At 39.0% G+C, this 24,167-nt stretch overlaps 1 protein-coding gene across 2 annotated transcripts in view; it reads left to right on the top strand.

Annotated features, from left to right (window-relative positions):
• Window positions 1–24,140, top strand: part of LOC145450501 (1-phosphatidylinositol 4,5-bisphosphate phosphodiesterase beta-3-like) — a 30,168-nt gene extending 6,028 nt beyond the window's left edge. The window contains exons 10-31 of one of the 2 annotated variants that reach the window (XM_080329021.1): window positions 2,697–2,857; window positions 4,790–4,936; window positions 4,992–5,115; window positions 5,956–6,069; window positions 6,350–6,434; window positions 6,507–6,585; window positions 8,899–8,928; window positions 9,027–9,077; window positions 10,058–10,204; window positions 11,497–11,671; window positions 12,124–12,359; window positions 12,995–13,149; window positions 13,363–13,527; window positions 14,635–14,839; window positions 15,645–15,805; window positions 16,079–16,198; window positions 16,405–16,486; window positions 16,783–16,907; window positions 16,964–17,040; window positions 19,289–19,439; window positions 20,956–21,042; window positions 22,642–24,140. In XM_080329021.1, the coding sequence (XP_080185147.1) occupies window positions 2,697–2,857; window positions 4,790–4,936; window positions 4,992–5,115; window positions 5,956–6,069; window positions 6,350–6,434; window positions 6,507–6,585; window positions 8,899–8,928; window positions 9,027–9,077; window positions 10,058–10,204; window positions 11,497–11,671; window positions 12,124–12,359; window positions 12,995–13,149; window positions 13,363–13,527; window positions 14,635–14,839; window positions 15,645–15,805; window positions 16,079–16,198; window positions 16,405–16,486; window positions 16,783–16,907; window positions 16,964–17,040; window positions 19,289–19,439; window positions 20,956–21,042; window positions 22,642–22,770 (2,806 nt within the window). In that variant the 3' untranslated portion in view covers window positions 22,771–24,140. The remainder of the gene's footprint in view (window positions 1–2,696; window positions 2,858–4,789; window positions 4,937–4,991; window positions 5,116–5,955; window positions 6,070–6,349; window positions 6,435–6,506; window positions 6,586–8,898; window positions 8,929–9,026; window positions 9,078–10,057; window positions 10,205–11,496; window positions 11,672–12,123; window positions 12,360–12,994; window positions 13,150–13,362; window positions 13,528–14,634; window positions 14,840–15,644; window positions 15,806–16,078; window positions 16,199–16,404; window positions 16,487–16,782; window positions 16,908–16,963; window positions 17,041–19,288; window positions 19,440–20,955; window positions 21,043–22,641) is intronic. The other variant, XM_080329022.1, reaches the window with a different exon arrangement.
• Window positions 24,141–24,167: the final 27 nt, after the last annotated feature.

Genomic DNA, 24,167 nt, shown 5'->3' with positions numbered 1-24,167 from the left:
TGTTCTGTGGGTTTCGAAGCATAATTGCTGGATGAATTATGGTGTTGACGTTGCATACACGTTGATGGCTTTCGTCAGTGCATATAGACTGGTTTCGACTATGAATTGCATCGTATTGTGTTTCATTTTGTTGCTCTTTATTATACACTTTCATTAACTTGTTGATTGCATGCGAAGTGATCTTTAATGTCACGGTTGTAACGCTTTTGGGCTGTTTAATATTCTAATTTTCATTCGTGTTTGATGGTAATATGTTATTGCATGTGAAGTGACCTTTAATGTCGCTGTTGTAACGCTTTTGTTCTGGTTAAATTATGTCTTTTCTTTTATTTCTTTGTTTTGTTTGAACGCTAACTATTGTCGATCTGAGTTTCAGTTGCCAGTAGGATGGAACGATGATATTGCGAGGCGTTCCGAGATGGTAATGTAAAATAGGGTTTCCGAATGCAACGCTTGGATGGTAGTTCGTTTCATTAGTTTACTTTTGCCCCTGCATATAAAATCGTTTCCTGTCTCCAATCCCTATGATTAGCCTCAGTCCATATGTTGTACGACCCTAGGTATGAGATATTGACCAATATATTCGTTTTTTTACACTAAGTTCTTTTGGTAGGAAGGGGGAACTTTCAACGAAATATATTGGTATAACGCCATTTTAATAATATTCAATAGGGAGTTGGTAAACCTTACGTAATTCCCTGAACTGAGACCCAATAAGACCTTTGTGAGTCGTATATTTTGTCGTTTGAACGTGGATAACAAAATATGAAATCGTGCGATGTTTTGGTGCATAGACTCTCTCGTGGCTATGAAGGATATGCAAATGTAATACCACGCAGAGATATTTCATTATTCATTCATCATTCGCTGATTCGGAAGTCCGTGGCATTGCCGTACGTCAGGGGTTCTCAACCCGCGGCCCGCAGACGCTTATTCTGCGGCCCGCGAGCTCTTTAAATATAATCAAAATTACTACCGGCACAGCATTGTTGCATATTCATTTAGATGCATAAGCTTTCTTGTCGCACCGTCTACGTTTCGTTTGATTTATTCTCATTCTTCAATGTGTTCTGTTTTCTTGATATATGGTCGAGTTTAGATTTGTATTGTTTTGAATAGGTCTTCGGACAGTTCCATCTGGAGTTATACATATCACTTGATCTTAGAAAAAGGCGTTAGGCTACTAGCTAGGTCTCAGGCCCAGCAATCCATATTTTGGGGTATCGTTGAGATTGACGACGACGTTAAAGGCGCATGGTTCAAAATTGCTTGGTATATCGCTAAACCCATGAAATCTGCTAGAAGAGGTGTGTCTCAAACAAAACGTTACTATACTGTGCGAATCTCCGCTGTTTCCGGAATTTAGCCGCAAGGACAACTGCACCTAACAAATTTCGAAGCTGCAGTTGTCTGATTCAACCCTGACAAGAAGAGTAACAGCAATGTCAGTTGATCTTTTGTCGCATGTTGTGAGACACGTTGCCGCGTAGACTACTTTAACCTAGCATTGGACAAAATCCACGGACAATGCAACGCTAATTGTATTGGAGTATTCTATCAGAGTGGATGTATTTGTAGACGTAATGCCGGCCGGGCAAACGTGGGGAGAGGGAACTAGCAAACAACATCAACTTGACAAAGCTGACATCTGTAAATATTGGTGCATGGCATCAGCCATGGAAGGAAAGGAGAAGAGTTGATTAGTTTGCTCAGAAGTTACCCCGAACATGATACTTCTCATATCACTGAGAGCTTAAAGTGACAATGGCCTCTGTAACGAAAAAGTTACCGCAATTTTATACTTGCTCGCTCACGCACTGAAACAGAGTTCTGTTCTCTGGTGCAAGGGTTTGAAGGTACACAACTGCACATACCGACTTGGGAACAAATGCAATGCACGCTTCATGAAGGGATTTACTTGTTCCGCCGGAAGATGACATAATCTCACTAGAAACAGCAACTGAAAACTTGAGAACGCTGTTCATTAATGCTGTAGAATACATACAAATGTACTAAATGCCCATATACGACTGGTAAATAGGCTATATTAGCCTAAATATAATAGTAGTCCGCAAATATACGGTAATAATGTTATGCGGCCCGCAGCGGTTTTTGCTGTCAAGATGCGGCCCGTTATGCAAGGAAAGTTGAGAACCCCTGCCGTACGTGATTCAATGAAGTTACAAGTCGTGGAGACAGAAACAAAATATATTCGACAGTGTGATCCATCGAATACGTATGCAATAGACAGACTTCGTGGTACGTCAGCCAACAAGGCCATACGGCGTGGTTACGCCGATCCGTCAAAAGAAGAAACACGCAGCGAATTGTAAACGCAACCTTCTGGAGTCAGATTATATTATACAACTATAACATCTACAAACATTCGCTCTGCGTTATAGAGTTTATTCTCACAATCATGAAAATGGCAAATGTCTGTTCACCGAGCTTGGCTCGTTTTACATCGTACAATTCTCCTGTAGCATTTTCAAGAACACCACAAATCAGATCAGAATTAAAATTAGAGCAGAGAAACATTCCACAAATTCGATTACATTCAGATTACCAGCATTTCGTTATAATTAGTTTAGTTAAACAACTATAATCATCTAGTCCTGATTGAGTCCTTCAAGTCTGGTGCAAATCATGTGATAGACTGTAAATATGTTGTCACTCAACCTCATCTATTTTCTCAGAGGCGGGAAGGTGTATCTGTCTCTCGAACAGACGAAACGTTTCATAAACACGATTCAACGCGACTCGAGGCTGTACGAAGTCCCCCATCCTTTTCTGACGGACGAACAGGTCCGAACGCTGATCGAAAAGTACGAGCCTAATGTGATGCTGGCCAAGAGATGTAAGTTTTAACATTTGTTGATATTCGGCCAGGCTTGAAAAACTAGATTCAATTCAATTTATTGCTAAAAATTTCATCATTTCAATACACCGCAAGACTGCGATTTAATGAAAGAGAGGAAGGTGTTGAAACGACTTGGAGTAGTCTTTGAGACCAGACAACCACCCGGGCCTAGGCGATGTAAATAAGGAAGCATGCACTCTGAATGAAAAGTAAAAGAAGACAGGTGGCATGTGTATGAAGTCGAGATCGATATGTCAGGTCATGGTTAGGTAAACTAAATGCCGGTAATCTAATTCTCATTTAATTTCTGGAATGTTTCCATTCTCTCGTATTAACCCTTTGCGACCGGCGGTCTAGTATACTAGACCGAGACTGTTTAACGCAGACGAGTCGCTACTTAATCCAAGATAGCTAGACCTGTATTGGTCATAAACTATTGCAATCGGTTTGTATGTGTAGCTCTTATAAATACGCATACATCAGACCATGTATAACCTATTGTTTCAATGTATATCCTGCTTGAAATGCAGATTGAACACGCAATAATGTTTCCCGCAAAATTGAATTTGTAATGATGAATGACCGCCTGAAATATAGACCATTGTATCTTCCGTTTCAGACGTCATATAACCGATTACAGTTATCTTCTATGACTTGTTGTTGGTCGTACTATTCTATGAAAGTCCTTATATCGAAGATTAGCACGTAGAAGATGTTTCAAATTGACGTGAAAGAAGCATACCTTATTACGTGAAAATCATGGCTGCGTAAGATGACCTGACTCGTTGCGGTTTCAAACAGATGTACAATTGCTTCAGGCAGTAGCAAATTATACATATGGTTAGCCATTATCCTGGCACATCCATCAATATCCCTATCATGGAGCTTAGTTTTGTATAAGAAAGCCGACACCAGCCCTAACACCGCACAAATAAGCGGGCGAGTTAGGCTATTTTTGTACCCGAGCCTGTGATAACAACATCATATAGAGGCAGTTATATATCTGTTTTAGATGGCACACGAAGTTACTGTTGGCTTCTATAACTACTGTTGATCATACATGGAACATTAGCCGTGTATAATACAGTTCAACTTGATGCGAAATAAAGCAATGTCTCACGTGAAATGACTTCCCGAGCGTATATGGGCACTGGGCAGTGTCGAATAAGGCCATATGTGTATACTTACGGATCCCTTGCAGTTGCAAGTTACATATAACAAGCAACTGGGGTTGATAACACTTCAATAGCATGGAGATGTATACTAAAGGCAAAATTGCCAAGGAAGTTGCTATGTTATGTAGAACTGGACGGACGCGCGTTGCCTTCAGCGAAAATACGAGATTACGTAATCGATTACTCATCGGCGGCGGCCGCGTAATTGTGCTTATCATCTCTACCCTTCCAAGATTGTAGCGCTGGGATATGAAGCGCTATAGTAGCATGTAATGTCTCGTTGGAACGTAGAGATTCATGCGGAAGGCAATCAGGTGGTCATATACTAAGAGAGGGCCTAGGTATGACGTCAGGAGATATAGAAGAACAAAATTGTATTTTATTTTCAAGAAATCGAGAACATTTTCTCGCATAACGCTATTCCCTCTGGCGTCTGAGCCGTGAGAGTATCTCAGACCGCTAGGCGGCTACTTCAGGTTTACGGCAATATATCGGGCGTCGATTTAAGCCATATGGATGACATTTTATCGTTTTTTATGGGGATGCCGTAAAATTTTGGTCAGTAGGCCGGCCGGTTACAAAGGGTTAATTCCAATCAAATCTCTGTTTATCTTGAAAATGCTACAGGAGAACTGTGTAATGCTATTTCTAAGTCTCTTCGAATTTTAATTCAAATCTAATTTGGAAAAGCTAAAAGTATTCTAGTCGACCAACCCTGTATTCAACGTTGATTCTTACATCATACATTTTTCAGCCCAACTCTCAGTGGAAGGGCTCGATGCGTATTTGCAATCTGACGAGAATATGCCGGTGTCGTCCACCAAATACGCTCTTTGCCAGGACATGAACCAGCCTTTGTCACATTATTTCATCAACTCATCTCACAACACTTACCTCACAGGTGAGGTCAAGAAACTTTTTGGAGAATTCTTTGGGATGAAATCACATTTTTTCAGGAAATCAGTACCGCAGTCGTTCGTCCGCGGAAATGTACCGACAATGCTTGTTGGCCGGTTGTAGGTGCGTTGAACTGGATTGCTGGGATTCGGGAGGCACAGTTGAGCCCAATATTACTCACGGGTGAGTTAACTCTAGAATGAAAGAGCTCTAAAAAAATTTTCAGCCTTTCCAAGTTAGATTAGAATTAGGATTATAGCAACGCAGTTTTTTTTTCCTAATTAGACTAAAATTAGAATGACCGAATTCGCGAAAACTTGGAAAATTGAATTGAATTCTGAATTAGGAAGAAAAATGACAAAAATCAGATTCACTTCATATCAAATCATGTCTTATACCAGGAAAACCGGAAATTAGATTAGAATTAAAATGAGAACAAAGAAACATCTCACAAATTATATTACCGGTGTTTTGCTCTAATTAGTCTAATTAGATAATTATACTTATCTAGTTGCTACCTCTACTTTAACTGGCACTCAAGATTTATCTAGGTTTCGTGCTCTAGGTGTATGTACTGGTTACTGTACTGCTGTTGGACTTTTTGGACTTTGGACAGTTTTGAGTTCAATCCAGTTCAACCCACTTTTTCAACTCTACTCGAGCGATATAGAATGGCTCACATTCATAATATAGTAATTTCCCTCAGTCCTAAGAGTTTCACGCCCTATTTTCCAAGTATCAGGACTGTTAGACGAAATACAAATCATGTGGTGACTTTACTATTCTTTGGAGTTACAATGAAATGTCTGTCTTGGCCGTCCTAGTTTCGAGTCATATGACTTTGTTCGAGTCATGCACAATGGCTCGAGTACAAGTCGAGTCAATACACAAATTGACTTGAGTAGAGTCATTTACGTATTTGAAAAAAATGACTACAGTCAAGTCCACTCATTACAACCCTGCTATGAAGTTATTCTTGATCTTAACTCATGAATAGCAGCTTATCATTTCTCACTACTTCAGATTCACTCTCTGCTCAGAAGTTTCGGTCAAAGAAGTGATTGAAGCGATCGATGAGTCAGCGTTCAAGACCAGCCCTTACCCCGTTATTTTGTCGTTTGAGAATCACGTCGACAGGTTTGACAATATTTTTGTTTATTTTTGGAGGTTCGATATACAACTGATTAGTAAATGCACATATTCACATCTACTATTTGCTGACGATTACCCCTGACGGGTGCCAGCCGAAAATATTCGCGTTTATTTTAATATCACTATATTATTCAATCCTTCTAAATTTATAAATTGATTCAAAATCGGGTATTCTGTTTCGATCACTAATGAACGACCCTTTTACGTTTTGGAATAGACAATAAAATTTAAATATATTCTATGTAAACCGGGTTTTGCTTTTCAGCCCTCAGAACCAGGCCAAGATATCTCAATATTGTCGCGATATTTTCGGGGACAAACTTCTCGTCGACCCGCTACCCCAGTACCCGGTGAGTAATTGTAATCGTTTGACCTATGTTTTTGCGTGTTTTTGTTAAAAAACGTGGTTGGAAACTTTTCAGCTCGAACCGGAAGTCCCGCTGCCCTCGCCGCAAGATTTGATGGGAAAAATTATCGTCAAGAACAAAAAGCAGAAGCCAGGTATGTTTCCAGGGTATGTTTGAAAATGATGACTTCTTGCACAAGCGGTGCGAGATTAGGGTTGTAACCGAGTTACAAGTCAATTTACTTTTATAGTTTTGACTAGAGTCAAATCGAGTCATTTTCACTTCACCACCGAGCCAAGTCCAAGTCAGGGTTCAATGGTTTGAGTCCGAGTCATAGTGTTGTGAGCTTGTGACTCAAGTCTGGGTTCATTGGGTTCACTGTTTCAATGTTCATTTTCACGTGCAATCAGGTTTAACTTACTTTATACAACTCTGTTTGGGTGAGATCGAATGCCTCATAACTAGGGCGATTTTTTTTGACATGTCAAAAAAGTCAAAATACGGTCAAAATTCTAGCGTTAGGTCAAAAAATGTCAAAATTGTTTACAAAGACAAGATTTTTTGCAACCTGCTTTTCATTTGTATCGTAGACTCATCACAATCCCTGAACTTATCGTTTGACATTTTACAGCTTGTAGCCCAGTCCTACCGTTGCAGACGGCGCATTGTCTGCTCATTGTGAATCATAAAAAGTCAAATGAAATAAATAGGTTGACACGATATTATGCTCAACGTACCGCAATATCCTAAGTGAAGCAAGACTGCGTGGGCATTGCATGGTTCTTACATCTTTATGAAAAATTGAGATGTACACCATTGTCAGTGTGACCAGCAGTGTACGCTCGCACAACTTCATTGTTGTCAGCCAACATCTGCTACAGTTGAACGTTCTTTCTCCATTCTTCTTGTTGTTGTTTGTATATTCATGGTGTTTGTCGACTAGCCTACAATGGTCATTTACACCAGGCTGATATTCTTTATTTTCGATTCCATATCCATCGAGTATCTGCTAACTTGTAGCACGATCCACTTCTATGCTATCTTTCCGCGGATGAGATGACGAGGAGGAGCCTAGATAAACCTTCAACACTTCGGCAGGAATTCTGGAGTTGAACTCGGTCGGACTAGAACCCACAACCGATAGGTGTTGTAGTTGTGGATTATACCACTACGCTATCTCGCCACATCTCCATTGTTGGCAAGCTACCTAGTAAAGACAGACACTTTTTACCCGGGAATCAGGGATCTAGAACTAAATATGTAGTTGTAGATATCCCTGCCGAGAATGTAGGAATCTAGGAAAGTATCTTACCTTGTACTACAACAAATTTTAATTATTTTCTCCATAGTACGTCATGTACTGGAATTCATCGTAGGGCCAGATTTTGGTAAAATAATAATTTGGTATGTAAAAATTTGTCAGTTTTTGAGTCAAAAAAGTTTTTTCAGAGAAAACTACTTCGTAACGACAGACAGTTCATACCAGAAATGAGGATCAGTAGTACAATTCTAACATGTTTTGAAGAGCTTCTTGGAGGTACAGAACTTCAATATACAATTAAATAGTATATTCATATTGAAATGAACCCGAATATTTTCGGCTGACACTCGTCAGGGGTAATCGTCAGCAACTAGTAGAGAATTGGAAAGAACATTGTATATCAACAATCGTATCACAAAATATGACGTCACCAGCATGAAATTTCGAGTGAGAGAACGTTCAATGTACTATTTTTAGGTGATACACGAACTCCTTCTGTTGACAGAGTTTTGGTTGGTGTATTTTGATAAAAGTTGATTCCAAGGCACACAAATGGAATTGTGAACGACCTCGACCTACGATTCGAAATCGGTCGTCTCGATAATTAGTACATTGAACGTTCTCTCACTCGAAATTTCATGCTGGTGACGTCATATTTTGTGATACGATTGTTGATATACAATGTTCTTTCCAATTCTCTACTAGTTGCTGACGATTACCCCTAACATTTTTTGGTAAAACACCTCATTTGCATACGTTAGGTCAAAATTTGGTCAAAATTTAGTTTTTTAAGGTCAAAAAATGTCAAAATTTAGATTTTTTAGGTCAAAATCTTTCGTTTTTTAGGTAAAAAAAAAATCGCCCTACTCATAACTTACTAACTCCCCCCCCCCCTTCCCACTCTGGTCCTCTTTCACAAACACCTGTACAGCAAGCTTGGCTCGTTTCGCAAGATGCACTTCTTCTGCAGCATTTTCAGGAAAACCAGAAATTCGACCAGAATTAAAACAAGAGCACAGAAATATGAGGCAAATTCGATTTCGCTCTCAATAATCTAGTTATACAACTATAATTATGTAGTTGACCGAATAGGTGAAATCATTGAAAATGAATTTATTTGACGGGATACAGAGGTTATTCCTCATTGTCATTAAGACAATGTCCTTCTAAATCTTTATAGGTTTGTCATCTCAACATTTTTTTCAGGAGACAAGAAATCGCAAGGAGAAGAAAAAGGTAAAACACAATATTTTTACAATATTTCACATGAACGCATTCAGTAACAGTCGGAATTAAAGTTTGAGCGCTCCCTAATTATTTTGATGCAATCACAGAGCTGCCGCATCAGGCCAAAAGCTTTGATTCCTCCGCGGCCGAGTTTGAGAGTGAGTCGAGTTCCCCATACTTTTATGTTCATGGGGAACATTGGTTATTTTCATATGGAATATTCATCAGCCTGCGTTATTTTATTATTTTTTGTTTCCATGCGCATTTGTGTTTGGCAGGTCGTCACAAGCGCGCCTCCATACAATCCGAAACGGCGCCGATATCACCCTCTAGCGGGGCGAACCCCTCGCCCCAAAACTCGCCCCATTTTCAGTACGGGAAGACTGGGTCGCGCGGGCCGTCTAGCGCTAAGTCGGGTGAACGAAAGTCCTGGCTGAAGTCAAATTTGTCGTAGAGCAGCCTGACGGATTCAAAGTCGAAAAAAAATGGGGAAAACTTCGTTCCGTACAAAGTGTAGATGAAGATACGATACCAGGCCTTACGGCGTTTTTTATTTTGCAATTTTTCATTTTTCGTTTTTTATTTGTTTTCATTTTTTTCATCTCGTTTTTCCTTCATTTTCCATTTTTTTTTCATTTTCCATTTTTATCATCTTCCAATATTTTTCTTCATAATTCATTTTTTTCATCTTTCAATTTTTTCTTCATATTTAATTTTTTTCATCCTTCAATCTTTTTTTAAATTTCATTTTTTCCCATCTTTCATTTTTTTCATAATATTTCCTGTTTTATACCCTATTTCCACATATACTCGGAACAGTTTTTAGGCAAAACCACTCTTTTCAAGGATTTCACCACTGGTTATCAAGATATTGTCATTTTCAGACTTTCCACCTATAATGTACTGCTAAAGAAGTTGACTCCTCATCGCCTCAACCCAATCTACTTTTTGTACCTGCTTCTTTTCTGACCCGTCATTTTCTAGTTACGCTTGAAGTAGTTGTGACGATTACTTTGAAATTGCTAGTTCTACTTGTAATTGAGTAGAAATTTACAGCATCGCTTACATTTGAGTGCCAACTTTGACGAATTTGACCACCTCTGACCTTTTTGTGTTGAAAAATATTGGTTTTGCGCAGAAAGGGCTCCCGGAACCCTCCCTAAAAATGGATCGAAGCTTCAAAAACGAAAAGGGTCCGCGCCCCCCTCGACAGACCTGACGCAGTTTACGATAAAGGAGGAATGCGACAGCGTCATAAAGGAGTCTCTCTCGGAGCAGACCAGTGGTGAGATGTTGACAATCGTTTTTCTGGAGTGTGAAGCCAATTAGATTAGATTTTGAAATTCTCAAGTCTAGTGCAATTGCTAATCCACAACCATCACCAACCTAGATAATTCTAGTTTATTAATTTGATTATTTAGAGAGAAATCCAGTTAATCTCATTCTAATCTAATTTGTGACATGTTTCTATGTTCTCATTTTAATTCAAAGCTAATTTCTAGTTTTCCCGAAAATGCTGCATGAGAAGTGTTTAGCGCGAAGCGAGCCAAGTTCGGTGTACAGTAGGGTTGTCAGAAAATAACGTGTTACACTGCACATCAAATTTGACTCGATTCCAACTGGTAGATGTGAACGTACAGGAGTTCGAACATTTTGAATTTATTTTAAAAAATTGAAATAAACCTTTTCAGATTTTACTGTCAACCCCATGAAATAAATTTGACGCAATCCCAAACGCGTAGAAGTGAGGTTCTTGCAGTTAAAAAATTTTGGACTCGCAAAATTAGCCTGGACGGTGGGTAATCCCAGAATTATAAATGAAAAATTCAAATCACTTCGCTTCTACGGGTTGGAATTGCGTCAAATTCGTTTTGCATCGCTTTTGTAGACAACTCAACAATCTCATGAGGTTGACAGCAAAATTTTTCAAACTCATGTGCGCTCAGATCTACACTACATGTTGGAATCGAGCCTAATTTGGTGTGCAGCCTTTTTTTAGGCAACCTGACAACGTAATCAGTGCATCCCCGGAATCTGCAAAAAAAAGAAATACCATAAATTTTGTTATGTTCACAGGGAAAACTTATTGGCGACTGTCATGTTGTTGTGGATAGGAAATTAGCCTAGATCCAGATCTACAGTAGGGTTGTTCAGATTTTAAAAAATTGTCACGAAAATTCGATGCTTGTGACCCAAATGAAGGTTTAGAACATAAAAACACTTTTATGAGCAATTTTTGTCATCTTTATGGTGATTTTCTATCCCCGAAAAGCCCCCAAAGATCCACGGGGCAATCCTCCTTGCTACTTGATCTGTAGTGTTGACCATGTCACCGGTCTATAGCTTTTGTGACGTTATCAGTCGAATACGACCGAGTGGAGATAAGATATTGCAATAAAATAGATCTGTTTTCAAAACTGTATTTAAATGACCAAAATTGCTCATAAAAGTGTTTTTACGTACTAAACCTACATTTGGGTCACAAGCATCGAATTTTCCTGACAATTTTGGAATCTGAACAACGCTAATCCACAGTCAAAGTTTTTCTTGCTTCTCAAACGGTCGTTTTCTTGACAGTTGATGTGTCTGAGAACGAGGAAAAGAGTGAGAGCAAAGATGAAGAGGATTGGGATGACGAGGAGGAAGAGGAAGAGGAGTTTGACGTCAACCAAATGGGCAGCGGAACTGCCTCCAAAGAATCGAAAGCTCACGAAGCCATGTCTTCCCTCGTCAACTACATTCAACCTGTCAGGTAGGACCGGGTCTGTTTGTGTCCAGACCAGACTTGTACCAGCTGCTGGATTTTCGACGAAAACTAGAATTACTCACTTTGTAAATTTTGCAACTACGACTACTCACTTTTCATAACTCACAACTACAACTAGAACTAGAAGTACCCACTTTGGGAAGAAGTACGGTACTAGCTTCTCAAAACTCACGACTGGAACGGTAATTTGTACAAGACTGTTACTGATAGACGAAATACCAATAATATGGTAACTTTACTATTCTTTGCAGTACAATATAATGCTAGTCTTGGCCGTCCGAGTCTTAAATCATTTGACTTAGTCGAGTCATCCGCAATGACTCGAGTGCAAGTCGAGTCAACACAGAAAGTGACTCAAATCGAGTCACAGAAAAATCACGACTCGAGTCATTGCGGCTTTGGTCTGTTTGAGTCTCGACGCAAGTCTTTCCTTTCAGATTCGAATCGTTCGAACACGCGGAGAAGCGAAAAAGAAGTTTTGAAATTTCGTCGCTCACAGAAAACGGTGCCTTGCGTCTCCTGACTTACTACCCGATCGAGATTGTCAACTACAACAAGCGACAGTTGAGTCGCATCTACCCAAAGGGAGCTCGCGTCGACTCGTCAAATTACAATCCGCAGCTGTTTTGGAATGCCGGATGCCAACTGGTCGCTCTCAATTTTCAGACTCTTTGTAAGTAAAAATTTTGTTCTCGCCCATCCGTGTCATTGAAACTTGAATTTGTTACTTTTAGCTAATCACATAATATAATAATACACTCATACTAGTATATTGGAGTTTTAAACTTCCAACAGTCTCTTCATATATTATCAAATAATAATGAAATTATAATGTAGATTCATTTACAAAACCCTGAGACTTATTGTGCACCCCATATTGGGAGATAATTGCGCATTAATAAGCAGATAAACAGAGATTCAAATGCAAAGTACGATGTAGCAGTGTAATTACAAATTTGACGCAAGACCACAACTGTATCGTAACTTTGTGGTAGTCATAACTAATGAAACTTGTGAGAATCCAAATTATACAATACGCAGAAAACCGTGCAAACATATGGTGGTTTGAATGAATTATTTGAAGGCTGATTTTTGATATTGCATTGCTCTGTCATGATTTGTCAAACTGATTTATCTATCCTTGTCGATGTGCCGTAAATCAAGTCACAGAAAGTCTTCGAGATCATAAATGATACCGAAAGCAATAAACAACTATCATAATGACATGTAATTGTGACTCATCATGACGTCAATACTCTTTTTACTTTGCCCAAATTTCCTTCTCTCCATCTCTGTGCTCGGTTGCAGGCTCGAGCATGCAGCTCAACCTGAGTCTGTTTGAATTCAACAACAACTGCGGCTACTTGCTGAAGCCCCAACACATGAGGAGGGTTGATAGGCAGTTCAACCCGTTTGCTCACAGCACCATAGACGGCGTGGTGGCCGCTGCAGTGTCCATAAAGGTGAGCACGTGAGGCGGGGGTGTCCAACTTTTTCTGGTCAAACGGCCAATTTCTCGGAGTGTAAGTTCTCCATAGATTGAGTTGAAAAATATCAAGATAAATGAAAATAATAAAAAATACGTTGAAAAATAAACATTGTAATAAAAAAAAATGAAGACGATTAATTTGAAAATACAAGTCGCAGACAATTTTCTGCATTTTTCGCACTTTCAGGTGATATCCGGTCAATTCCTGTCGACGTCCCGAGTCAGCACATGCGTGGAGGTGGACATGACCGGTCTGGTGGCAGACACGGTGAGGCGGAGGTTTAAAACCAACACGGTGCAGAACAACGGCACAAACCCGTACTACAACTCGGACGCTTTTCTATTTCCCAAAGTGAGTCGCGAGCAGGCTTTTGTAAAAACTACTGGATTTAAAAAAATAAATGGATCCACCCACATTTCAAAACTAGCAACTGGAACCAGAACTACACACTTTTCAAAAGTAGCAACTAGAATTAGAACTACTCGCTTTGCAAGACTCATAACTAGAACTGGAACCAGAACTAAGGACCTTTAAAACTCCGCATCTGACTAACTAATACACAACTAACTGCCCGATCGAGCATCTCAAGAAGAAAGAAAAATGAGAAAGAGATCAGCGACAGGCTTAAGGCTCTCAACCGACTATTGGATGAGTAGCAACTAGAATTAGAACTACTCGCTTTGCAAACTACCAACTAGGACTAGAATCACTCACTTTTCAAGACTCATAACTAGGGCAAGTTTTTGCAATTTTATTTTACAGCTTCCGGCAGCTTCCTAAATACTCGTAAGATATGTAGAATGCTGTTTTAAGCTGTTTGAAGGAATCTTATAGTGCACCTTTTTGCAACCTTTGTCCATTTTTTTCATGCAACTTTTTGCAACATTTTGTGACTTTTTCGATTTTCCATGAAAGTATTTTCGATTTGGGGGAAATACACGGCCAAATTCGACTGAAACACCGTAAATCAGCACCGAAGTAACGCTTTTACTGGTGTTTCGGGAGCTGAGCCGGAAAATGGACCTTTTTTTTAGTCAACCGAGCAAAATGTTGTCAAAATGCAACTTTTGCAACTTTTGTTAAAATTTAAAAAATAAATACCACTTTCTCAGGTTTTTAGTGCAACAAAAACTTGCCCTACTCATAACTATTCAATCCCGATGCAACTTGTTCTTTTTTATTTCATTGGAACCGTATTGGATTTACACAGGAACATCTGCTTGTCTGACGAGAGAACTAGAACTACTCTCTTCAAAATCAGCAACTGGAACTACAGACTGTTCAAAACCTTTTCAAGTTTTAGTTGAGGATTTTGAATAGTGAGTTGTTCTAGATCTGGTGGCGAGTATTCTAGTTTTAGTTCTAGTCGTAGTTGGGCGTTATGAAAATCAAGTAATTTGCACAAGTCCGCATAATTCGGTTCTTACAAAGTCAAACCCATGCTCATCTCATGTGCAGGTGGTCCTCCCGTCTCTGGCCACGATCTGCTTCAGCGTCAAGGAGGCGAACGGCAACTGCATCAGACAGCGGTACCTGCCGGTCGAATCTCTGCGGCCCGGCTATCGTTACATCACATTGCGTAACGAAGGCAACCAGCCTCTCAACATGCCCTCGATATTCGTCTACATCGAAATCAAAGATTATATACCGGAAAAACTGGAAGGTACAAACCGAGCGAGACAGTGTAATGGTTATGCGTCCAGCTTCTCGATCGGTAGGTCGTGGGTTCAATCCCCGGCCGGGTCAGACCAATGACTCTAAAACTGGTATCCGCTGCTATCCAGCTAGGCGCTCAGCATACATGGATAACGTGGAGGAGAAAAATACGGTGGTGCAGACTAGATGACCTTGCTTAAAGGTCGTATCGCGTCTCCATCGTCAAAGAACCTCTATGGTGCCGGCGAAAATAAATCTGATCCCTCTCTCTATCTCTTCTAGACTAATAAATTTTTAGCTTTTACTAATTACATTAAAATTGAAATGATGGATATACTTTTTTTTTTACAAATTAAATTGGAATTGGAATAAATGAATCTGCAAAAACTCGAAAATTTAATTACATTCTGAATTATTAAAATGCAATAAAATCAAGTCATATCAAATCAGAGTTGATTCCTTAAGCATGAGAATGGTAAATGTATGTACGGTGAGCTTGTGTTGTTTCGAACGGTACAGTTCTGCTGTAGGATTTTCAGAAATTCAGTCCGGTAGAGGCAAAGTTATTGGGGTCTAAATTTTTGATTTGAAAAATATAGTATTTACGGTATGAAATTTTTGAATTAATAGTTGAACACTAATAGCTTTCTTCTACGGGTTGGAATTGAGCCAAATTTGATATCCTGCTTTTTTCAGCCAACCAAGGCAATATCATCGAATAAGCAGTAAAATTTGAAGAAAGAATTTTCAACAGCACTAATGTACACTACCCTACGAATAGACGTGGAGTGACGTCCTGGTTTGCGTTTCAGTGATGGCGGCCATGCTGGCCAACCCGATCGAGCATCTCGAGAAGAGAGAGAAAGAAGAGAAAGCGATCAACGACAGGCGGAAGGCTCTCAACATACTACTGGATGAGGTGGAGAAGAAAGAAATTCCGAGCCTGCAGCAGAACGGAGAAGTAAAAGAAAAGGTGGGATAAATATTGGTGGAATATAGAAATAAATAAAATAAATAAAATTAAAACTCATAATAGAAATAAATAAAGCTCAAAATACTGAATTTTCAGGAGTTTTACAGAAAGTTTTTACAAGTCAGGTTACAATTAGAATGATGGCTAAACAGTTTTGTTTTTTTCAAATTGGACTTGAATCAAAATAACTGATTTCACAAAAGCCTGAATTGAATTTCATCCCAAATGAAAAATAAACACAACAAAAGTCAAGTTCCGTTCGTATCAAATCAGATTTTAGTGACCCCGTTCACCCCGGCTGGGATTGAAGCGCTGCAGAAATGCAAGGAGCACCAAGACCTGCATAAGAAGACGGAGAAAAAAATAGCAGAATTTCTCAAGAAGCAACGAGAGGTCAGTCATGCATTGCAGTCAGTTGACTGAAAACGGTACAAATACATGCAGTTTGTAAAAGATATTCAGCAGTATCACAATTTCGCTTATAAATCCCGAATTACGATCTTTACAAACGACTCAATTTAAAAAGTAATTATTCCAAAAACATGCAAAAAACGTCAATATGGGAAACTTTTACCTCAAGTCGTATTTTGATTTCACAGGAATACGACGCCGTTTTCAGCGCTTATTTTGAAAAACAGAAAAGATCATCCACCATTTTCTCGAGAAAGTTTAATGTGAAAAGTTTGTACACTTTTTTATCTCAATCAATGGCTGTATGACATTTCAACGTGCAACAATTTAGTGCAAGTTTAGTGCAAGAATCTAACCCAACCCTAACTTTAGCTCACATGCTCAAGTGTCGCATGCTCATACATGAGCCATGACTGTACTAATGTCTTGCCGCATGGCTTTTCACAAAATGGGGATTGACTCGTTACTAGAAGCGAAATTTCGAACAACAATCTAACTTGACCCTAATACTAACTTGGCCACGTGGCCGCGTGTTGCATGCTCATGAACTTGAACCTGAACTTTAGAAATGAACCTCCCTTTCGACATGAACACGGCTCTTCCTCCGGAAGCCAAGAAGGAGCACATGCTCATACTCATTCAGAGACATCTCGAGAAAGAGCGGGTCGCCAGACAGGAGATCAACGACGACGTTAGTCGAGTGCAATTTTGTAAGCGCGACTCGTTTTTGACTCAATTTTCTTTCAGTTTATGAAAGATTTCAGCGACGTCGTTCGCAAGGAACAGCAGAAAGAGAACAAGCAGCTGGAAAAACTTGCGGAAAAGTAAGAAAACATTTTCTTGTCATTGGTGTTACTGCATCCACCTAAATTTATTAGAGATTTCTTATTTACTTTGTATTTTGAAATGTAGACAGATTTTTGCGAGAGAAATCGTCAATAATCACCCCACTGTCGCGGTCAGACATGGGGGGATCACTTCATGAATGTAATCGTTTGCGATTCCGATTATTTCTGAATCTCGCGATCACGATTACAGCAAAATCAGGAAGTAGTCGATTACGATTACATTGAAAAAGTAATCACAATTACTCACGATTACATTTATTTTGCTTCTTAGAACTTGGAAGATATATTGGAACACAATATAACGATTGCGATGAAAAGGCCCAATGAGATAACAACTTTATTTATAAATGATGCGTCATTCGCTTGTTAGGGTAGGGTGGGGGAACTTGAGCACATTCGACTAAAACTTTCGCTTTCTAAACATATCAGCTCAAATTCATCAATTCTGCATTTATTCATTAGCTCACTATGTCAGCTCTAGATGAGACTAATAGCCATTTTTATCAAAGGCAGATTATAGCTTCCATGTGGAATTGAAAGTTTAGAATTTTTTTTTTCATTTTTACACCCTAATCCTAACCCCTAACCCTAACCCCAACGATTTGCATTCTTGCCAGGTCTGTAACTAGCGCACCTCAACCTCCCCAATAGGCTGGCGAGCGAGCTCCAAGGGGACTTGAAAGTATTTCTTAAACCGACTTGAATTATAGAGTATTTTTGAGAGATTTAATTAACAATACAAATGCCACCCGGGGCACCCACAGAGGAATGAAGACATGACAACTTGTGTGTGCGTCTCACGAAAGTTTTTCTTTTAATCTGGTACGTTTGGGCGACTCCAATATCTTTTGATTATTATATAACAGATCGGAGGTCATGAAGTAATTATAACAGCATAACAGATGGAGAGAGGATTAGAACCAATAGTGATGTAATGCAATTACTAATATTACAGACGAAATTCAGTCTTCAACTTGAAAATAGACCGTCCTATGGGGGCCCAAGACCAACGTTTGAAGTAGGGGACAAATTGCTGTTTTGGTCCTGATCCTAGCCACAACCCACGCTAACATGGTGCATAAGTGGATGGCTATAACGTCTGTTCGAAATGTTGAGTTAAGAATTGCGAGATAACGATTGGCGCCCGTTTCAAGTAGAGTCGCATGGGAATAAGATAAAGTGAACATACAGTTGTGCCTTCCACTTAATACAGATACAGAAACAAGCTTCCGTTACGAGAAACGGCTGGGTTATGATATATATCTGCAGCTGTTGATTTTTAATGATTCATTGTGGTAATTGAAATGTTTTATTTGACGAGTACAAAATTTAAAATCTTTGTCCGGTGTACATATGTGCTACATGGGCCTACTGCTCGACAAGCAACAACAGTCAAACTGCGTTTAACTAAGCATAACAAAACATAAGTTACTATTTGAAACTATAGGTAGAGTGGTGATTGTTATGCTGCTACGAGGTAGTGGCGTCTGGAGTGTATTGACAACCTGATATACAGCATGGCGGGTGTTCTCACAATCACATACATTGTACATCAAATGTCTATTTACTATGTGTGGATGGTTCTTACGCAATGACGAGCAAAGATAATACATCTGACGTTATAATGAGTAGTGGCGTTTGAAAATCAGAAGTTTGTTCTATCACTGATAATAATATAATCACTGTTCGTTGTTCACGAATGTTAGGTTTAGGTCAGTCCTTGTATACATAAAAAGTAATCGCTCTTTCACAAAGAAATCGATTGGATATGTGAAGTAGTCGATTACGATTACTCGAAAATGCTGTAATCGTCGTAATCTAGTACGATTACTAACCGCGTTTACCCCATTTCTGGTCGCGGTAACTTGGTTATAATTATATATATTTATAAAATTTTATAAAAATTCCGTCTAGTTGTAGCATCATCAGTACACAGGTATTCGCCATTCTCAAGCTTTGATGAACTCTGATTTGACATGAAAAGAACTTGACTTAATTTTCGCAAATTCAGTATATGTAATTTTAATCTAATTTGGTAAAAACTGTTAAGCTATCATTCTAATTCTTCACTGATTTGGAAAATCTTTGTAGCCGTAATTCTAATTCTAATCACATTTGGAAAAAACTGTAGCTTCCATGCTAATTTTAGTCTAATTTGGAAAAATATTTTGCCTGCCACAAAGCAGCTATTTAAGTTCCCCGTCTTCGTTTCTCGTCAACGTAGGGAGGAGCAAGATCTTCAGGCCAAGAAGAAAGTCGAGAGAGACGAAAAGGTTCGCGGGATCCCCAAAAATCTGCCCAAGGAAGACTTGGAGGCCAAGAAACACGAGATCGATCAGAAATACGTAGAGCAAACTGTTCGTGAAGTTCGATCTGTAAGTCCCCAACAGTTTCGCTACTCAGAGCAGTCAGCGTTGATACCCGAGTACAAGTAGAAGTAGTGGTCTCAAACACGTATCAAGACTATTTAAAGTGGAAGTTGAGAAGAAAAGTCTGAATATTGTTGGATTAGTCTCAAAAAGTAGATTTGGTCGATGCAGCAGTTACTTGGCGGTGGTCACTTTTATAATTGCAAGATGTACCAATGTAAACCGACTGATCAACACTACAGATAAGTTCAGGTACAGCAGTGGTTCACGACCTTTTTGTCTCCGCGGACCCTTTTTGGACCGGCACAGATCCCCCGAATTTTTAGCTCAAATTGAACTCAATTACCGTGCATTCGTCACCAGTCTTGTGCAAATGATATCTTGTCTTGAAAATCCACGCTTTCGATTTGATTTGAACGAGTGCCGAAGAACCATTTCCACAAAGATTGATGGTGGCGAATGTCACGGCGACACATTTGGGTCTGACCGCAGCAAATATGGCATCAAAATTGACAAACAAATATTTTTCATGAACATATAATGTAAAGCCTGGTCATTTCTAACAAGCAGCTCATCTAAGGTATCATGGAAACAGGTTATGCATGCAAAATATATGTATCTGTAGGCTATTGGTAATTTAGCAATTAAAATGAGTCCGCACAGTAGGATATTTCATCACAGACAGCCATTCTGTGGATGTGAGTTTTGGAGTTTTACTAATAATGAAGCGAAACTGCCTCGTGATTTTCCTAATTGAAAAAAAAATACAAATTAGGTTATCAACTATTTTGTAAATTTATAGACTTCGCGGACCCCCTAAAATTGCTTACGACCGCGGCCCCCCCGGGTTTAAAGTTTCATGTGGTTCTTGTGACGATTTCGCTCATAAATGTGATGCAAACTTATCACCACCAGATTCTACCATTGATAATCCAATTTTCTTTAAAACTGAGTAGTTTTTTCCAAAAAATACTGCGAAAGTAGAAATGGTAGTAGTCTAAAAATAAAATCACTCAATGTAGTGTAAAAAGTCAAAGCCTGCTTGAGTACTCGGATAAAATAGAAGTTATTGTGGACTAGGATTGTATTTTCAAATGTCGCCCGCATGAAATTGTTAGGTTGGCTGAAAAAAATATTTTAGCGCTATTCCAACCCTCAAAAGCGATTTCAATTTGAATAAAATAGTATTTCAAATTGGAAATTGGTAACTGTTTCTTTTAATTAACTTTACTCCCTTCAACAGAATAAGTGTCAAATTCATTTTGAGACATGTAAATCAGCATTACTTCCCGATCAGGCATATGCCGCGACAATTTTTCTGGATAGCTAACTGGTGGAATTTTCCAATTGAATATTGTTTACTCCAATAACCTGGCATTTGCCATTTGGAACTGAACCAAATTTGAAGTGCAGTGTTGTAGTAAGGCAACGTAAAAATTTCGTGAGGTCCTCAATGAAATTTGATAAAAATGTTTTTTTAACAACCCCACTTAGCAGTGAATGAATGGTATCTTCATTTCAGCTGATGGATCTGCAGGAAAAGCGATTGACAGAAGTGCGAAAACAACAAAAGGACATTGTCTCGCAACTCAGCGACGTGGAGAGGCAGGTCTGTGGCATGGTCATAGCGGCCAAGTACTCAACAAGTAGAAGTAGTGACTAACAAATCTACCCGACTAGAGGTAGTGCTTTTCACAGTCTAAAAGGTCTTCATGTAAAAGTTCTTTCCAATTCTCTGCTAGTTGCTGACGATTACCCCTGACGAGTGTCAGCCGAAAATATTCGGGTTTATTTCAAGATGAATATCAGGGCTGTTCAAAAATAACTATTTTTTTCAAATTTTGCTGGCTACTTGATAACGTTATTAGGTTGCCTGAAAAAAATGCTCCACACCAAATTTGGCTCAATTCCAATTTCTAGGAGCATTGGTCTGAGAGAAAAACGTTATGGATTTATTAAATAAAATAAATATGAGCATTTTTCAAACTTTACTGGTACCGCGCGGAAGGTATAGGTTGTTTCGAAAGACGATTTGTGTCAAATTTGGTTCGATTCGAACCAGTGGAAGCAAAATTCTTGCAGTATAAAATTTCGGATTTAAAAATTTAGAATTTACGGTGTCTAGATTTATAATAAATAATGAAGAATTTGCCACCGTCAGTACTATATTTTTGAAATATAAAATATTCTACAGCTTCCGCTGGTAGGAATTGAACCAGATTTTACAAAAGTTCTTTTTCTAGACAACCTAACAATTCTGCCGGGTAGTCAGTAAAATTTGAAAAAATATTTATATTTTTATATAATAAATTCAAAAACTTATAGCAGCACTTCTGCAAGCTGTAACTGAACCAAATTTGGTTTAAAGAGCTTCTTGGAGGTACAGAACTTCAATATACAATTAAATAGTATATTCATATTGAAATGAACCCGAATATTTTCGGCTGACACTCGTCAGGGGTAATCGTCAGCAACTAGTAGAGAATTGGAAAGAACATTGTATATCAACAATCGTATCACAAAATATGACGTCACCAGCATGAAATTTCGAATGAGAGAGCGTTCAATGTACTATTTTTAGGTGATACACGAACTCCTTTTGTTGACAGAGTTTTGGTTGGTGTATTTTGATAAAAGTTGATTCCAAGGCACACAAATGGAATTGTGAACGGCCTCGACCTACGATTCGAAATCGGTCGTCTCGATAATTATTCGCACAAATCGGATTATCCAACAGATGTTTGCCGATGGCAGAATTAATGGCCTTTGATCGATCAGCATCAATCTTAAGTGGATGAGTTAAGGGTGAGCTTTTCACATCGCGTGACGCACGTGTTCGGATAAATCTGGGGACATGTTGGTTTATGCGGTCCTGCAGACGTCCTGCGACGGGAAGAACGTCATTCGAAATTTCATGCTGGTGACGTCATATTTTGTGATACGATTGTTGATATACAATGTTCTTTCCAATTCTCTACTAGTTGCTGAGGATTACCCCTGACGAGTGTCAGCCGAAAATATTCGGGTTCATTTCAATATGAATATACTATTTAATTGTAAATTTGGTTTACTGCGTTTTTTAGGCAACCTAACAATTCCATCAAGTAGCCGGTAAAATTTGAAAAGAAAAGCCCTAATGAAGATGTTATTTACTTGTATATTGAAGTCTGTACCTCCAATAAGTTCTTAAAACATTTCTTACCCGCAGAGAGGCGACAACATCGTCCAGATTTTCAAGCAGCAGTCGGACAAAGTCTCTCACATTTTCGACATCCGACAAGCCGAGTATTACCAAAAGCGCGGCCAAGGCACGATCAATTCTCTCATTCGGGAATGATTTAACCCTTGGTAATCGGCCAACGTCCTGACCAAAATTTTACTGCATCCATAAAAAAAAAGATATAATGCCATCCGTATGGCTTTAATCGACACCCTAAATATTGCCGTAGACGTGAAGTAGCCTCCTACCGGCCTAGGATACTAGCACGGCTCAGACGCAAGAGGGAATGGCGTTATGCGAGGAAATGTTCTCGATTTTTCGAAAATAGGGTATAATTTTGTTCTTATATATCATGCATATGGCTTCTATTTCTATATGACCACCTGATTGCCTTCGCATGAATCTCTACGTTCCAACGAGCCATTATACGCTACTATAATTCATAGCCCAGCGCAACGGTATTGGACAGGTAGATAGGACTAACATGACCCACGGGGCCGCCACCGATGAGTAATCGATTACGTAATCGCGTATACTCGCTAAAGGCAACGTGCGTCCTGTTCTTCATAACATAATAGTCACTGCCCTAGCAACGTTGCCTAATGTATATCTCCATGCTATTCAAGTGTTATCAGCCTCAGTTGCTTGTTGCGTGCAACTTGCATCTGCAATAAGGCAATTGCAAGTGAACATATATTGGCTTATCCTTATTCGACACTGCCCATATACGCTCGAGAATTCATTTTACAACATACAGTATTGCTTTATTTCACATTAATTTGAACTGTCTTCTACGGGGCTAATGTTCATTGCATGATCAACAGTATTCATAGAAGCCAACAGTCACTACGTATGCCATCTAAAACAGATATATGACTACTTCTATATGATGTTGTTATTACAGGCTCGGGTACCAAAATAGCCTAACTAGCACGCTTACTACTGAATTGTTAGGGTTGGTGTCGGCTGTCTTATACAGAACTAAGCTCCATGATAGAGATATTGATGAATTGGCCAGGATAACGGCCAACTAGTCTGAAGTAATTGCAGTAGAAAAATTTCTAATTGCATGATTTTATAATAAATAATCAAAGAGTTAGTCACTGTAAATACTATTTTATTCAAATCCAAATTTTTCTAGAGCAATAACTTCGCTTCTAGAGGTTGGAATTGAGCTGAATTTGGATTGCATCTCTACTGACAGCCTAACCATTTTATGGGGTCAGAAAAAAAATTTTGAATTTTTTTTGTTTTTTATTGATAAATTCAAAACTTTCTACTGCACGAATCTCGCTTCTACTGGTTGGAATGGAGCCAGCTTTTGCGAATTCAGTAACTAGGAAAAATATTTGAGACTGCAACAAATGCTATCCCTAAAGCAAGGGTCGATTCGTTTTGTGTTATTTTTTCAACAGTGGTCTATCAGTTTATCAATGATTCATCATTACAAAACACGACAAAACTGTGATTCAATCAAAAAGATAGAAAGCTGTTGAAATGCACTACTGAGTTGA

This window comes from Botryllus schlosseri, chromosome 11 (genome assembly GCF_051294905.1).
Source record: "Botryllus schlosseri isolate E-star chromosome 11, Bs_hap1, whole genome shotgun sequence".
Taxonomy (NCBI): Eukaryota; Metazoa; Chordata; class Ascidiacea; order Stolidobranchia; family Styelidae; genus Botryllus; species Botryllus schlosseri.
Note: the sequence above shows the minus strand (reverse complement) of the source record. Positions and strands in the feature narration are given on the sequence as shown.